At 45.4% G+C, this 17,168-nt stretch overlaps 1 protein-coding gene across 1 annotated transcript; it reads left to right on the top strand.

Moving 5' to 3' along the window:
• The first annotated feature begins 11,146 nt into the window (after nucleotides 1-11,146).
• On the top strand, nucleotides 11,147-15,563 carry ing2 (inhibitor of growth family, member 2). The gene is made up of 2 exons (XM_069940531.1): nucleotides 11,147-11,727; nucleotides 14,225-15,563. Exons 1-2 carry the CDS (start codon nucleotides 11,595-11,597, stop codon nucleotides 14,914-14,916), a joined length of 825 nt encoding a protein of 274 aa, XP_069796632.1. The 5' UTR covers nucleotides 11,147-11,594; the 3' UTR covers nucleotides 14,917-15,563.
• The last annotated feature ends 1,605 nt before the right edge of the window (nucleotides 15,564-17,168 follow it).

Genomic DNA, 17,168 nt, shown 5'->3' with positions numbered 1-17,168 from the left:
TCTCAATAGTGGAATAGTTTCTTTGATGAACATTGAATTTTTTTGAAAAGTAACCAACTGGATGGTCACTGGCATCGACCTGCTGACGAAAATGGTCTGTCAAAGTCAGGATATTTTAAAACAGGGTCATGGCATAGCATCTCCTTTAAATTTTCTAAAGATCTCTGAAAAAATATCATCCACACAAATTTCTCCTCCTTCTTCAAAAGACTGGTTAAAGGAAGAACAACTTCAGCAAAATTTCCTATAATATCTTGCCATTCCTAAAAACCTTCTCATTACTTTTCTGCCATTGGGAATAGGAAATTCAGAAATTGCATGCACTTTAGTTTGAATATTTGCCATGACCAACTAAATGACTGTATTGGGAAGAATTGTAGCTATCATGTGACAGCACTGCCCCCTACCTAGTCGGAGGACACACCAGTGGCCAATCAAGGTTTGGTTCTGCCCCACCCTTAGTGCACATCTTGTTGTATCCATGTAAATTACCTGGACTGCACGCTCCAGTCTGCCTGTTCTTGGCCTTGGGACACTGGCTGTTATAATTGGATTAACCCTCCTGACACCAAGCCATTGGATTCCTGTATATGATCTGGGCTTGTCCCTCCAGCACTATAAAGGTGCCATGTACTCTTTGTTCTCTTTGCCAGCTTGTGACTACCCTGCTTCACTCCAGGCCTCGAAATGTGGAAGGGTGCTGGAGAAATGTTGGTAAGATGTGCACTGTTAAAAGGGTTGGGATCATTTAATTAGTGTCCCTTGTAGCATCGAGCTGTGCCTGCGCTGGGTTAAGGGGTGGTGGGGCATCATGATCCTTGATCATCGTATGTTCATATTCATTGTTTGTGTATGTGTGTGAGTGTGTGTATTTAGTTCCAGAGCTATTTTCCCCAAGTTCATTATTAATTGTCCAGTATTTCTTTCCCACAGCTGCTATAAATTGTGTGTGTGTGGCTGCATCAGTTACCATTTCCCACACTTGCCTTCTGTAAATAAAATCCTTCCTCATCAAAATTGTGTTCAGAGTCCTTGCCTTTGAGACCTACCAAACCTGTTTCCTCACTCACAACAATTGGCGCTGCGAGCAGGATCTCAGGGATCTTGGCTGGACGCAGGTGTGGGGAAATGTTCTGAAACAGGGGCAAAAAATAGCTAGTGCAGGCACCGAGGATAGGATTCCCAGGTGGACCGAAGACAGGGAGGGATTCACGAGTCTGGACAGCATGCTAGTAAACTTCAGACCATGGACTGGTCTGAACAGCTGAACCCTCGTGGTGAGTGAATGGGGCACCACATGGTAGCACTCCTTAAGGAGTTGGGGTTCCCCAAGGTAAAGGAGAGTCAGAGGGGTACTTACTGGCTGCTGGCATCACTGCTAAGATGCCACATAGGGATTGTCAATCAGCTGGTGGGAAAGCTGCAGACCGTCTCTGACCAAAAGGACAGGGAAACAGAAGCCCTGGGGCGGAGCTGCAGTGTGCTGCAGGAGGTACTTCTTTCAGCCCAATGCAGAGCAAATGACCTGGAGCCCTGAGGAATGGAGGTCACTTGCCAACTGGTGCAGCTCCAGCAGGCACAGGCAACCTGTCGGTCTGGTTGGTGACCAGACCCAATCAAAATCAGAGTCTCGGTCCAGCATGGGGAGCAGCTGGACGCTTAGCTGGGGAATGGGGACATTTGGATGGACAGTGACAGAGAAGGGATTCCCAGGGAGTGAGGGTTCCATCATGATTGCCCTGTTCTTCCCCCCCCCCCCCCCCCACACCGACCCTTGCAAGTCTAAGCTGTCACTCTGCGGTCCCAGGTCCTCTGCAGAGGAAAAGGTGGAGGTAGCTGGGAGGCACACCAAGGGCCACTTGGAGACGACTGAGACCCGGGATTTCTCCCCGAAGGAGCTCACTCAGTTGGCGGACCGCCACCACCAGCAGCCAGACAAGCACCTCACCACGTGGCTGCTCAGACTGTAGGACAAGGGTGGTTCCAACACTGCCCTCTCCCATCAGGAAGCCAGCACCCTGGGGAACCTCTGACTCCCAGACAATCAACAATGCCCTGCAGGCACAACCGGAATGGGTCATCCCTCTGGGAATTCATGGTCGCAGCCATACGGGATCGGTATCTCACCCGCCTGAAGTGGAACTTTCACAGGAGGCCATACTGGACCACAGTAGAGGAGGGTACCCAGGTCATCAGGGAATGAGGCCTGATCAATGGGATTTACGAGGGTGCCATCAACCAAAATTTTATTGAAAATACAAGAGTGGCCAGAGCACTCGTGGGGCACCTCATAACCACTGCAGCCCTGACCTCAAGTCAGTTGTTCTATCCCTCATGGCACCGCCTAATGGAAGATTGTGCAGGAAGCCATCATCCTCCTGGAAGGGCTAGAATACATGCAATGGGGGGCATCTACACAGGTCCGTATGGCATCAGTGTGGAATGGAAATACATTCCCTTCCTGCTTTACGTGCAGGAGCTGTTCTTGAATCTGTTGCGCACAGGGGTTGACCATGCCAGCATAGATGGGATCATGATCTCTGACATTAACGCCCTGTGGAAAGTGCTTGGTGAGAGGAAAAAAGCTGGGGTAAAACCTACAACCACCCTGGGTTAAAGCCTAGGGCTGCCCCTGCCGACACTGACACTGTCTCTGCTCCTCCCCCATTTGAAACAGTCTCTCCTGCCCTCAAGGCTGAGCTCAGAAACCTGCTGATACAGGAACTGTCCCATCTGCGCCAGCAAGAAACCTCACCCATGGGGTGGCAGACCCCCACCCCTCTCCTATAAGATGAAGGCCAGGGCCCCTGGCACATTTGTTCCATTGCCCACTCCTGCCCAGGGCACTTGACATCACCTATATCTGTAACAGCCTTTCCCTGAATGCATTCTTGGGATCAAGGTTTTAAAGTCCCTTTATGCTAACAGGGCCGTTTACATTCGGGGTTGCACCGGCTACAATTGTAGATGGTACAGCCAAAGGGGATCCAGTTGTTGTCGCCCCTCCCTCCAAGAATATCTGTAGCCCACAGTACAGGCCCTGCAACAAGAATGCTTTCCATTCCATTCCTCAAATTCAACTCACAAGAGCAATTTGCAGTTACTTGGGACAAGAGACAAGGCCCATTCCACAGTCACACTTAAGCCACTTTCAGGTGGTATCGCCAGGAAAATGCAGCTCCAGAGTCGGTTGCAGGTGTCTGCGAAGGGATGTTCAGTTGTTCAGGTTCTGACACCTGAAAGGTCCGCAGCGGGGAGAGCTGCCGCGGAGCAAATGCCGGCTCCTGAGTCGGGGAAGAGGCAGCCGTCTGACAGCTCCCCTCCCCGCTGCCTGACAACCCCCCTCCTCACTGCCTGACAGCCCCCTCCTTGCTGAGTGACAGCTCCCGGCACTGGCCGCTCCACCTCTGATGTCCCATGCCTGCCGCTCCAGCCCTGTAATCCTGTGCCGGCCACCCCAGCCCTGACATCCCACACCGGCCGCCCCAGTCCTGTAGTCCCACACCAGGGAGCTGTCATTAGCCCGCCCCCTGCTAGGCACCTGAAAGCTGGTAGCCGCTTTACCTTGCTGTTTTCAGGTGCCTAGGGGGACCGCTCCGAAGCAGAGAATATACCTCCCCAAGGTGGGTTGAGTAAGTGCTCCTCGAGGACGGGTTTTCCACTTTCAGGTGGCCTCCCAACAGCCGCATTCGGGTATTTTAGGCGGCTTTACATTCGTGTTTTCTGGCCACCTTAAAGCGGCTTTAATCACAGCTTAATTTGCTGCAATGTCCAACCTATTCAACCTCTCCCAGAGGGTTAGGGTTAGGGTTAGGGTTAGGGTTAGGGTTAGGGTTAGGGTTTCAGAGGCGGCCTTCACATGCTAATCTCCCTCAGGAAATGAGGCTGGTTCATTGATATTGAAAAGGTGCAGTGCCCCAGACTGAATGTCCTGTTTCTGGGGGTACAATGGTGCTCAGGCCAAAGTGATATTTCTGAGACTGCCAAGAATTAAACTTTGAATTTTGCCATCCCCTCAAATAAAACAGACACCCAGAGCCTCATGGGCCTCCTAAGTTATTAGCGGCAGCAGTTATCCTACCTTACCACACTCTTTAAACCACCCTATAGAGTCTCCTGTAAGAAAGCCACATTCCTATGGGGACAAGACAACAGGGTGTTTTTGACACAGCAAAGCAAGCTGTTGAACAAGCCCTACCACTCACCTCCCTCCAGGCAGGTATTCCTTTTAAATTACAGGCTTCGGGCCAGTGAGGTAGTTGCTGAATGGAATCTCTGGCAGAAGATCCAAGGGTGCAGAGTCCTATTAGTCTTCTGGTCAAAATCTCTGCCTGGTGCCACTGCTTGCTACAAGCAATTCGATACCAGGACATCGGCCAACACCTTCCTCAGGGTCACTTATGATTTTGCTTGCACCTGTACAGCGAGACTGAACTGACTACTGACCAACTGTCATGTATTATGCCAAAAAGTCACAGCAAGAGATCAGCTGTGGCTATGGCAACTTTATCACTGGACATTCTATCTTATAAAGCCTTTGTAATTTTTTTTAAAATGGCATGCTTAGCTGTAGTTTTTACTATGCATAATATCGCTAAGCACACTCCAGGAAACTGAACATACAATTTATAGATACATAATTGCAGTCTGTGGATGCAAAATTACAGTTTTTAAGTTGACCAGCATTGATCAGATCATGGTAGGAAACAGTATATATTTTGTTTCACAGTGACAGGATCAACCCAGAACTCCCATTAACAGAAAAAGCCCTCATGGGGTAGGGGGCTGTGGGACCCTTTATGTAAAAACACTAAATTGGCTAACTTTCCATCCTCCTCGCTATCATTACAGGGATCCACCACAGGCACTTGGGGCATCTGTTGAAAGAGGACATAAGCAGAAATGGCATCCTGGCGTCAAATGTCAGCCCAGAAAAGCAGACACCCAGGTATACCTGCTGTCCTGCTCCCTGCCTCACCATGGGCTAGCATAGGAGACAGGCATCTGGGCTCTATGCATAGGGAGTGCCAAAGCATGAGGCCAAGGCGCAGGATGCACAAGCCAAGAGAGGGCTCTGGCACCTGATGGATGGCCTTGCACTGCCTGCTCACAGACGTTGGTGGTAAGGGTGCTCACATTTTCCAGCTAACCCGCAGAAACCAGGCATATGAGTCGGTGAACAAACAAATTCCTTGTTCTACCCTCCCCTCTGTCACTGGGGAGCAGTTCCCACAGCACCCAGCCCCATCGGTAACACAATGACCCTGTTTAGTGAGGGGTGATGGGGCTAGTGGGGTGTTGTCATTGAATTTGTCTATATGCCTTGTCCAGCATTCTGAAAGCACTAGAGTATATATTGGCCCACTTGATTAGTATTGTTTTTTTAGACATGTCTTTTTTGTTTTTACTTATAACATGAACATAGAGTTTTTATTGTCTCATGATTGGTGAGTGGTGTGACCTCCGAGGGGTGGATTGTAGTGGGAAGGGTTGTGGCTGCCATGTGACAGCACTGCCCCCTACCTAGTTGGAGGACCCATTAGTGCACATCTTGCTGTTGGCCTGCATTGTGTGGAAAGGGTTCGTTTTTTGGTACAGCAGGCAAGCGAGTCCGCAAACAGTACGGTGCAACAATATATGTGTTTTATTAAAACAGTGCACAGTAAAAAGGGCTCTGGGGCAGTCCCAGAGCAAACATAGTTAATCAATGACAACACCTAAACATAGGTTAAGCTAAACAAGTTCAAATACAAGCAGCCTTGACACTGAGTAAATTCAAGAGGGAAAGGTTTATATGTATTTTGGTCAATATGGTGCATAGTGTGAAAAATTAAAAAAGAAAATACAAGCAGCCTTACTCGCGAGCCCCAAACGCACACACACACCCACACACACACACACACACACACATACACACACATACATACACACACACACACATACACACACAGGTAGACGTTACTGGCTCACTACCCAAGGGAAGGGGGAAAGCAACAAAGGAGTGTGCACAAACTCTCACCTAGCTCGAGAGTAACCATCTGCGGGCAGGAGATTCTGACTCCTGTTGAGGTGCCCTAACTGGCCACCTATGGGGAAGAAACGCAGCCTATAACCCCAAGTAAACAGAGGACTGTGGATACAATGCCAGTATCTACTGGGTTGCCGGTAATAACCTGCTCAGTCTAAGGATTGCTAGCCCCTTACCTGCCTTCCCCTCTGGACGGCATTCACCGTGCCAACAACAACTCAGACCAAATGCAGGACTTGACCACATGGCAAAGAAAATGAACAATGGTGTGCTCTGGTTTAAATATCCCACTCTGCTGAGCAGGGATTGTGATGTACGGGGTTCAGTCAATAACAGTGCGTGCTTTGACTGATGGGCACGCACACATGTGATTGGCAGGCTGGAGAGGCTGGGCAGTGCCTAAGGGATGATAGACAGTTCTGTATGACTTCTGATATCAGAGGTATGTTACATGGATTTCATGTAAATTACTTGGACTGCACTCTCCAGCCTGCCTGTACTTGTCCTTGGGCCATTGGCTGTTGTAATTGGATTAACCACCCTGACACTGAGCCATTGGCTCTTTGTAAATGATCTGGGCTTGTCCCTCCAGCACTATAAAGGTCCCATGTGCTCTTTGTTCTCTTTGCCAGCTTGGGACCACCCTGCTTCACTCCAGGTCTAGAAATATGGAAGGGGGCTGGAGAAACTGTTGGTAAAATGTACACTGTTAAAAGAGTTGGGAACATTTAATTATTGTCCCTTGTAGCATAGATCCGTGCCTGCACTGAGTTAAGGGATGGTGGGGCATCGTAGTAATTTTTCCATGATCATTGTATGTACCCGTTCATTGTATGTACCCATGCTATTTTCCATTTGTTCATAATTGTCTGCTATTTATTTCCCACAACTATTGTAAACTCTGTATGTGTGTGTGTGTGTGTGTGTGTGTGTGTGTGTGTGTGTGTGTGTGTGTGTGTGTGTGTGTGTGTGTGTGTGTGTGTGTGTGCTGCATCAGTTATCATTTCCCACTCTTGCCTTCTGTAAATAAAATCCTTCCCCATCAAAACTGTGTTCAGAGTCCTTGCCTTTGAGGTCTACCAAACCTGTTTCCTCACTCACAACAATGACCCAAGTATGACCAGTAGCATGTCCAAATTCACTTTTACCTAAATTGATATTTAAGTTTGCTTTGGATAGTCTTGCAAACAATTTGTCCAGTTCTCTTTGATGTTCTTCCCATGTCTCACTTTTTGTGACATCTGTATTAGCATCTGTATGTGTCAAACCTTGGATTACTGAATTTATCATCCTTTGGAATGTTGTAGGGTCATTTTTCATACCAAAAGGTAGCACATTATATTCATATAAACCAGATGGTGTCACAAATGGAGAAATAATCCTTCCTCTCTCAGTGAGAGGCACACACCAGTAACCCTTCAACAAATCTACCTTAGTAAGAAATTTAGCTTTCCCAATTTTATCAATACAATCATCAATTCTCAGAATAGGATAAGCATCCATTTTAATTACTGAATTTACCTTCCTGTAATCTGTACAGAACCTAACAGTTCCATCTGTTTTAGGTACCAGAACACAAAGAGAACTCCAATCTGACTTCAAAGGTCTAATATCATTTCCAACATGTATTCCACCTCCTGATCCATGATTTTACACTTCTGAATGTTTATTCTGTATGGGTGTTGTTTTATGGGACTTGCTTCTCCCACATCCACATCATGGCAAATCACTGACATCTATTTGGTACATCAGGAAACAAATTTGTATATTTCAAAAGCAATTGTTTCGACTGCTTCTGTTCTTGTGATTTAAGATGGCCTAACTTTTCCTTCAGATTTTACAAAATTGTTGAGTTAGACAGGCAAGCAGGAACCATGGTTTCTTTAAGGTTACCCTCACAAGATTCTGTTTCCATAATCATAATCTATGACTTCCTCAACCCTGTCAACAACCAACAGCTCTGATGCAGACTGTTCTCCACTACATTTATCCTCATAATAAGGTTTCAACATATTTATGTGACAAACCTGAGTTATATACTTACAATCTGGAGTGTTTATCATTCAGTTTTGATCTCACTTTACATGGTCCAGAAAACTTTGCTCCAGAGGATTGTCTTGTGTTGGGAACAAAATTAACACTTTATTTCCTGCCTTAAAATTCCTCACTTGAGCTTTCCTGTCAAATAAATGCTTCATTTTACCCTGAGCCATTTCTAAATTCTCTTGAGCCAAAGTCCACACTTTTTGTAACCGATCTTTAAATTTAGAAACATAATCCAGCAAGTCCAACTGTACATCCTCATTAACCCACTAACAATTGACAACATTAAAGATCCTCTAACCTGATGTCCAAACATAATTTCAAAAGGGCTGTAACCTAATGAATCCTGAACAGCCTCCCTTGCTGCAAATAACAATAAATGAATACCTTCATCCCAATCTTTCCCATTCTCCAGACAATAAATCCTCATCATATTTTTAAGTGTAGAATGAAATCTTTCCAAAGCTCCCTGAGTTTCAGGATGATGAAGTGGTCTGTTTAATTCCCAACTTATAAATCAACTGCTGAAACAACCCGGACATGGTTAGTTCTTTGATCACTCTGGATCTTTTTAGGCAACCCAAAAACTGTGAAATTTTTTTCCAAAGCCTTTACCACTGTTTTTGCTTTAATATTCCTCAATGGTATCGTTACTGGAAATCTTGACTCCATACATATAATTATTAACAATACTGATTCCCAGCATTTGTTTTAGGCAGGAGACCCAAACAATCCACAATAGCCCTAGTGAAAGGTTTCCCAACAACAGGAATAGGTTGCAATGAAGCTACTGGCAGACCTTGGTTAGGTTTCCCCACAACCTGACAAAGGTGACATGTCCAGCACCAATTTATATCATCCTTCCTCAAACCAGGCCAGAAAAATTGTTTCAAAATTTTATTCATGGTTTTCTTTTACGCCAAGATGACCACCCAAAAGTGTACTATGGGCCAAATTTAAAATTTCATTCTGGTAAATTTTAGGAATGACCACTCTTCATTTGCAGGAATATCATGAGGTCTACATTTCCTCGTTAACAATTTACCCTTCTAATAATTAACTACAGGGGATTTCCTTACTCTCTTCCTCATTCACATGTTTTTCCCTTAAGTCAACAAAATCAAAATCTGTTTTTTGCTTCTCAATTAATTATTTCCTTGACAAAGACAAATCCAGACTCTCACAGTTAACCTCCTCCTTCTGGACTATTTCAGAAGTACTGGGCAAAACTCTATCAACTGGATCTTCCTCTGCTTTCATTATTTTCGTAGACAAAGACCTTGTACAGCACATGCAGGATATATCTCACAATCTTCGTCAACCTCATCCTTACTAGGCTTATTTGTTAATCTCAAAACTAACCCAACTTTATCCTCCGCCAAATCATTCCCTAGTAAAAATGAGACTCTGCATGGGTACGCAACTACTGTTTCTGCAGGCTGCTGCACTGTTATTAAATTTCACCTGTTCATAAATTACATTCTTCTTAGGCACAAAATAATAATCGAACCCTCTTCATACTGCATCGTACTGCTGGTGCTGCACGGCCGTTAAGTCTAGGCCTTGTAGTATGTTGTCAGCCTTGTCCCCCATGCAGTATATCTGTGTATTCACCTGGTTAGTTTCAGAGGAATTAGTTAAATTACTTGCCAGTCTGAAGTGCTCGAATCTTCTTATCCGCTTCTCCCACTTCTGTGGCTTTGAAAAGTCGAAGGGTTCTGGAGGTTTTATTGCGAAAGGAGCCATTGGAGGTGCCGCCACTCCCAATCGGGGTACCTCCACGTGTTCAGGCCCGCTGTCCATCGTAGCTTGTCTCATTCACTTTTACTCTTTCGCAGCCCATCCTCCTCTAAAAGTGTTACTCCCATTGGTGATATTTAAGGCATTGATCTAACACAGCTGAGTAGAGCATTCTGAAGACCTGCATTCTAGGCTACCTACGGAGAACGTGGTTTCTCGCAGCGCCTAGGTGAAAGTCCCTGGACCAGGGGCAGCGAGTGCCCTGCCGTAACTGGCCGAGTAGCTGTGTATCGAACCTCAAAGCTCCACTCCTGACACCACGTCGTGTTGGGTTCAAACACGCTTGAGCCCAGGGTTGCGTTCATTACCTTACTTTATTTTAACATACCCTTGGTGAATATCTACATGTGCAGGTATTGCATACTGCTCCCGAGCCAGCCAGAACATAACTCTCCCAGATGCAGAAGTCCCGTGACATCATCAGCCCGCAGGATGCCCCACCCATAACGTTAACTCCACAAATCAGCTGCTTGGTTTTGGTGAAATTGAGCAAGAGGTTGTGGTCAGTACACCGTTCAGCCAAGTTTTCAATCTCCCTTCGGTATGCCGACTCATTACCCCTTTTATACAGTCCACTGTTGCGGAATTGTCAGCAAGTTTGGAAATGTTGTTGTGCACAGTCCTGTTGTGTTCCGGTGCTAATGGAGGCTGTGCAGAAGATGTTCTTGCCAATCCGCACTGATTAGCATCTGGAGGTAGGAAATCCAGGATCCAATTGCACAGGTAGATGAGTTAACTGATCAGTTTTGAGGGGATGATAACGTTCAATATCGAACTGTAGGCATTTTCGCAGTCCAGGTGATCCAGGATTTAGTAGAGTGCTCGAAGACATTGTTCAGAAATTAATTTATAATTCATGGAAATAAACTTTTCATAACTCCATAAATACATTTTAATAACTTCTCCATTCAGTTGGCCTTTAGTGTTGAAGTAATCCTTTCTTCTGCTTATTCATGGTCTATTTCAGACACTTTGATATGTTACACACACTTGCTGGTAAACTATTAATTGATAATCATTTAATTTCCTTTAATCCCTCCTCCTACCATTGATTGGTTAACAGTGGGATCTAATTAGCATGATTTATTCATAAATTGAAAATCTTCAAATGAATATATTGTCTTAAACCACAAATGAGTACAACAGAGAACATATTGTATAAACAGTATGAACTCAGTTATCAATATCAACAATGCAACCTTGAACTACAATCTAAAAGTGTCACTCCCATTGGTGATATATAAAGTCCTGATCTAACACAGCCGAGTAGAGCATTCTGAAGACCTGCATTCTAGGCTACCTACGGAGAACGTGGTTTCTCGTCAGCGCCTAGGGGAAAGTCCCTGGACCAGGGGCAGCGAGTGCCCGGCCGTAACTGGCCGAGTAGCTGTGTATCGAACCTCAATGCCCGCTCGTACTTTGCGCTAAGACGTCCCTGGACTGAGCGCGCGAGAACGCACCAGCACTTGTCACAACCAATAGTTACGCAGGTAATGTACATGCGTACATCAACAGAACGGGGCTCATTCTCAGGATGCTTCTTCTTTTACTCATCATACCTCATCACGGCCTAACCCTGATCACCTCCCGGCATTTCTTTTCTTGCTTCATGGTTGAAGGAACCGAATGAAATGCGAGTGCGCAGGCGCCAAGTTGGGGGGTCGGTCACGTGCTCAAGTTGACGCACGAGGACGCAAGCGCGGAGCCGGTGGAGCCGGTGTGGATGATGCTCGCCCAGTGCCACAGGCCGCGGGTGTCCGGCTATGTGGAGGATTACCTGGAGAGCGTGGAGGCTCTGCCCCTCGAACTGCAGCGCAGCGTGTCCCGCCTGAGGGAGATCGACACCCGGTACCGCGGTGAGTGAGGTGTGAGGGGGGGGGGCTTGATGGAGGGAGGGGGGCTTGATGGAGGGAGGGGGGCTTGAAGGAGGGAGGGGGGCTTGAAGGAGGGAGGGGGGCTTGATGGAGGGAGGGGGGCTTGATGGAGGGAGGGGGGCTTGAAGGAGGGAGGGGGGCTTGATGGAGGGAGGGGGGCTTGAAGGAGGGAGGGGGGCTTGAAGGAGGGAGGGGGGCTTGAAGGAGGGAGGGGGGTTGAAGGAGGGAGGGGGGTTGAAGGAGGGAGGGGGGCTTGAAGGAGGGAGGGGGGCTTGAAGGAGGGAGGGGGGCTTGAAGGAGGGAGGGGGCTTGAAGGAGTGAGGTGGGTCATAGGGGAAATGAAGGGGGGAGAATGGGCTAGGAGGGAATAAGGAGGGGAAGGATTAGTAGGAGGAGTGGGAGACTTCAATTAAAACTTCAGTCAAATGTTCCCTTGTCATCACTCTCATTTTACCTACACAATTGAGCTCTCTTGAACTCTGGGAGCAAGATCCGTTTTGGGAGCAAAGCGTGCCACTTTTCCGATGATATTGTGCACAGTTGTGGTTGTCTGGCCATAGGAAATGTCATGAAGCTGCAAAGTGAGCAGAAAAGATTCTGAAGGATATGACTGGGGCTGGCAAAGTTTTGTTGTAAAGAGGGAGTGTTGAAGACTAAAGCATGACCTTCGAGGTATATAAAATCATTAGGGAGGTGGATGAGGTAAATTGTCAAATCCATTTCCAGGGGTAGAAGATGACATAGTTTTAAAGCTGAAAAGCAAGGGGATCTTGAGGGGCAACTACAAAGTGGTGAGTAAAACCATAGAATGCTACAGCACTGAAAACAGGCCATTTAACCTCTATTCTGTGCTGACCATCATCTCCAGGCCTCTCCCACCCATGTACCTATCCAATTTATTCTTAAAACACTCTATTGAGCCTGCATTCACATCAGATGGCAGCTCATTCCACACACCCACCACTCTTGACTGAAGACTTCCCCTTAATGTTTCCCCTAAAACTTTCCCCTTCACCTCTCTTATTTATATCCTCCAATCTAAGTGGAAAAAGCCTACTAGCACCCACTCTGTCTAGACCTCTTATCAAATCTCCCATCCACGCTCCAAGGAATAAAATCCTAACCAGTTTAATCTTTCCCTGTAACTTGATTCCTAAAGACCCAGCAATATCCTAGTAAATCTTCTCTGTACTCTTTCAATCTTAGGTGCCCAGAACTGCACACAATATTCCAAATTTGGCCTCACCAATGTCTTCAACAACTTCAACAAAACATCCCAACTCCTATACTCAATACTTTGATTTATAAAGGCTAAGATGCCAAAAGCTTTCTTTACAACCATGTCCACATGCGACACCATCTTCAGGGAATACTAGTTCCCTATCATTTACTCTATATTCTCCGACATTAGTTTGCCCTTCCAAAATGCGTCACCTCACATTAATCTGCATTAAACGCCATCTGCCATTTTTTTGGCCCATTCTCCTACCTGGTCCAGATCCCTTGAAAATCTTTCTCGCTATCCAGAACGCCTCCTATCTTTGTGTCATCAGTAAACTTGCTGATCCAATTCACCACATTATCTTCCAAATCATTGATATATACAACAACAATGGTCCCAATGTGGATCCCTGAGGCACACCACTCGTCACAGGCCTCCAATCTGAGAAGCAACCATCCACCACCACCCTCTGTTTTCTCCCACACAGCCAATTTTCAAATCCAGTTTACAACCTCTCCTTGAATACCTAGAGTCATAACCTTCTGTACTAACTTCCCATGTGGGACCTTGACAAAGGCTTTGCTAAATTTCATGTAGACAACATTTTCATCCACCTTCTGTGTAACCTCCTCGAAAAACTCTACAAGATAAAGCCATCCTTACGATCCTTAAATCAGCCCATGACTATTCAAATACCTATATAACCTGTCTCAGAATATATGTAATGAACTATCAGAGGAAATGGTAGAGGCAGGAACAATTACTATATTTAAAAGACAGGTTCATGGACAGGAACTATTGAGAAAGGTAAGGACCAAACAGAAGCAAATAAGACTGGCTCCAGCAGTGCCTTGTTTGGAAATGGACAAGTTGGGCCAAAGGGTCTGATTTTTGTTTTCATATGACTAAATCATGACTTTGAAGTCCACTTGTGATTTTCAAAGAATGAGTCTCCGCCAATAACCTCGCCCATGAGAATTTTTTTTTTTTAACATTTCCCCTGTTGCTAATTCCAGTTTTTATCTTGTTTACTTTGCTACAATTTTGCTAATTTGGTATGAAAGGATATTTGATCTAACTAACAAAAGGTCAGCTAACGTTAAGATTTCATATCTTAAAATGAAAGCACTTTCTGAAAAGGATTTGTTCGCTGTATCTGAGCTAGCTCATAGAGTTGAGTTTTTTACCCTGGGAAATTATTAATTTTTTAAGTATCCGAATTCCTTTGCAAATGTAGCTTTCGTTTCCCTTTTCCAGAAGTTTTAAAGGAACTCGATGATGCTTACGAGAAGTATAAGCAAGAAATGGACATCACACAAAGGAAACGGCTGTTGCATCATCTCCAGAGAGCACTAATTAATAGCCAAGAGCTGGGTGATGAGAAAATTCAGATTGTTTCGCAAATGAGTGAGCAAGTAGAAAATTGTGCAAGACAGATGGATAGCCATTCGGATTGCTTTGAGGATGCAAGCGAACAAGATAAATCTATAGAGAAGATCAAAACAGAGGTTCCATTAATGGAACGGGCTTCTAGAAGGCCACGTAGGCAGAAAAATAGTGAAAACCGTGAATTGTGTCACAATAGTGAAAACCGTGAATTGTGTCACATTAGTAATGAGATTGAGGAAGGAGAGGAACAGCCCAAAGAGAAAAAATCAAAATCTGCAAAAAAGAAACGGTCTAAAGCTAGGCCAGAAAGAGAAGTCTCTCCAATTGATTTTCCGATTGATCCCAATGAACCTACTTACTGCCTCTGCAACCAGGTCTCTTACGGTGAAATGATAGGATGCGATAATGAAGAGTGTCCAATCGAGTGGTTTCATTTTTCATGCGTAGGATTAACATACAAACCAAAAGGCAAATGGTACTGTCCAAAATGCAGAGGAGATACTGAAAAGACAATGGACAAATGCATCGAAAAATCAAAAAAAGATAGGAGATCAAGATAGTGCTTGCCTCAAATTTTAAAATTTTCTTATTCCTATCATGTATAAGCATTTTGGCTTAAATTGTATGTGTCGCTATGCAATTTTACGGTGGTATTAAACATTGCTGGTTTTCATTTATGCATTTTTGACTCATACACAAGATAGTGAAACAAATCCTTATTGAAATAGGTTTTAAGCAAGCAGAAATATTTGGTTCAATTTTGGTCTCTTGGTGTGAGTGGTCTCCCAGTGTATAAAAGGGGTCTAGTTGAGCAGCTAACCAGAATGATGCTACCATTTTTGCATTAAAGCATAGAATGTGGGGAATAATAGTAATATCTTAAGCTAATTATAAAAGCATAGTACGGCAGCAGCGTAGGTGGTCAGTCATAATCTGCAAATTGCAGTACAGCCTTGTCCTTCAGCTTTATATAAAAATACAGATGTACTGCTTATGGTTCAGTATTAGAACATTTTATAGATTTTAAAGCCATATTTAGTAATTTAACATTTTAGTACTGTAATAAAGACACTTGTAGAGTATCTTTGTTTTTGGCACAAGCCTAATGATGTTCTGCTTGTAGCAGAGAGATCTTTGTATCCTGACCAACATGAATACCTCACTACCACCATCAAAAAAAAATAGATTAAACTGCCAATTTATCTCATTTGACCTTTCAATGTGTTTAATTACTCAAGATCTATCTTGTGCTCTTAAGATTCTTCAGGAGTGAAATCCTTGGTGCCATTGTGGAAACATGGAACATAATAGTGCAAGCCCTTTTTGGCCCATGACTTTGTGCCAACCAATAGAACCCTTCTCAACAGAGTAAATCTTCCATACCTAACACCCACAAACCTTTATGTTCTTGTATCCATGTGCCTGTCGATAAGAGCGTTAAAAGTTCCAATTGCACTACTAACCCTGGCAATACATTCCAAACACTATTGTTTTTTATAAAAAAAAAAGCCTTGTGCCTCCCCTAAACTATCCTCTGTTATTTGCTACTCTTACGTTAGGGTGGACAGCAAGCACCTTTTACCCCGTCTATACCTCTCATAATCTTGTAGACCTCTATTGTGTCACCTTTCATCCTTCACTCCAAAAAGAAAATCCCTAGTTAACCTTGCCTCATAAGACTTGTTCTCCAGTCCAGGCATCATCCTGGTAAATCTCTGCACCCTCGCCATAGCTTCCACATTCTTTGTGTAATAAGGTGACCAGACTGAACACAATATTCCAAGAGTGGTCTTACCAGTTTTATAGAGCCTGCAACATAACCTCGTGACTCTTGAACTCAATCCCCTGCTCAATTAAGACCAGCATACCATAAGCCTTTTTAACTACCCTCTCAACCTGTGTGGCAACCTTGAGAAATGCATGGATTTGGACCCCAAGGTCCTTCTGTTCTCCTCCACACTGCCATTAACTATGTACTCTGCCTTCAAGCTTAATATGTACAACTTCCACCCTGATCTCAAACTCACCTGGTCCATCTCTGATAGCATACTCCCCTCCCTGGATCTCTCTGTCTCCATCTCAGGAGACAAGCTAGGTACCAACATGTACTGCAAACCCTCCAACTCGCACAACTACCTGGACTACACCTCCTCACACCCTGTCCCCTGCAAGGATTCCATCCCCTTCTCTCAATTTTCCTGTCTCTGACGCATTTGTTCCCAATCTTCTGAAATGCCTTTTTCAACATTCTCCTCCACCACCATCAACTCAGCCCTCACCTGCATCTCCTCCATCTCCCATTCATCTGCCCCGGCTCCCTCTGCCCCCAGATGCAACAAACATAGAATCCCCCTCATCCTCATCCCTCTGCCTCCGGATCCAACATAACATCTGCTGACATTTCCAGCACTTACTACAGGATTCCATCACCAGACAACTTTTTCCTTCTCCCCTCTTGGCCTTTCACAGGTGCCATTCCCTCATGCACTCATCCCTCCGCGATTCCCTCCTGCACTCATCCCTCCGCGATTCCCTCCTGCACTCATCCCTCCGCGATTCCCTCCTGCACTCATCCCTCCGCGATTCCCTCCTGCACTCATCCCTCCGCGATTCCCTCCTGCACTCATCCCTCCGCGATTCCCTCCTGCACTCATCCCTCCGCGATTCCCTCCTGCACTCATCCCTCCGCGATTCCCTCCTGCACTCATCCCTCCGCGATTCCCTCCTGCACTCATCCCTCCGCGATTCCCTCCTGCACTCATCCCTCCGCGATTCCCTCCTGCACTCATCCCTCCGCGATTCCCTCCTGCAC

Source organism: Narcine bancroftii, chromosome 1 (assembly GCF_036971445.1).
Source record: "Narcine bancroftii isolate sNarBan1 chromosome 1, sNarBan1.hap1, whole genome shotgun sequence".
NCBI lineage: Eukaryota > Metazoa > Chordata > Chondrichthyes > Torpediniformes > Narcinidae > Narcine > Narcine bancroftii.
This window is presented reverse-complemented; position numbering and strand designations above follow the sequence as displayed.

Excerpts from the sequence above, each read along its gene's own strand:
- ing2 (XM_069940531.1), top strand. The coding sequence starts at position 11,595 with ATGATGCTCGCCCAGTGCCACAGGCCGCGGGTGTCCGGCTATGTGGAG. Across the intron at positions 11,728-14,224 it reads GATCGACACCCGGTACCGCG|AAGTTTTAAAGGAACTCGAT; the intron begins GTGAGTGAGGTG and ends TCCCTTTTCCAG.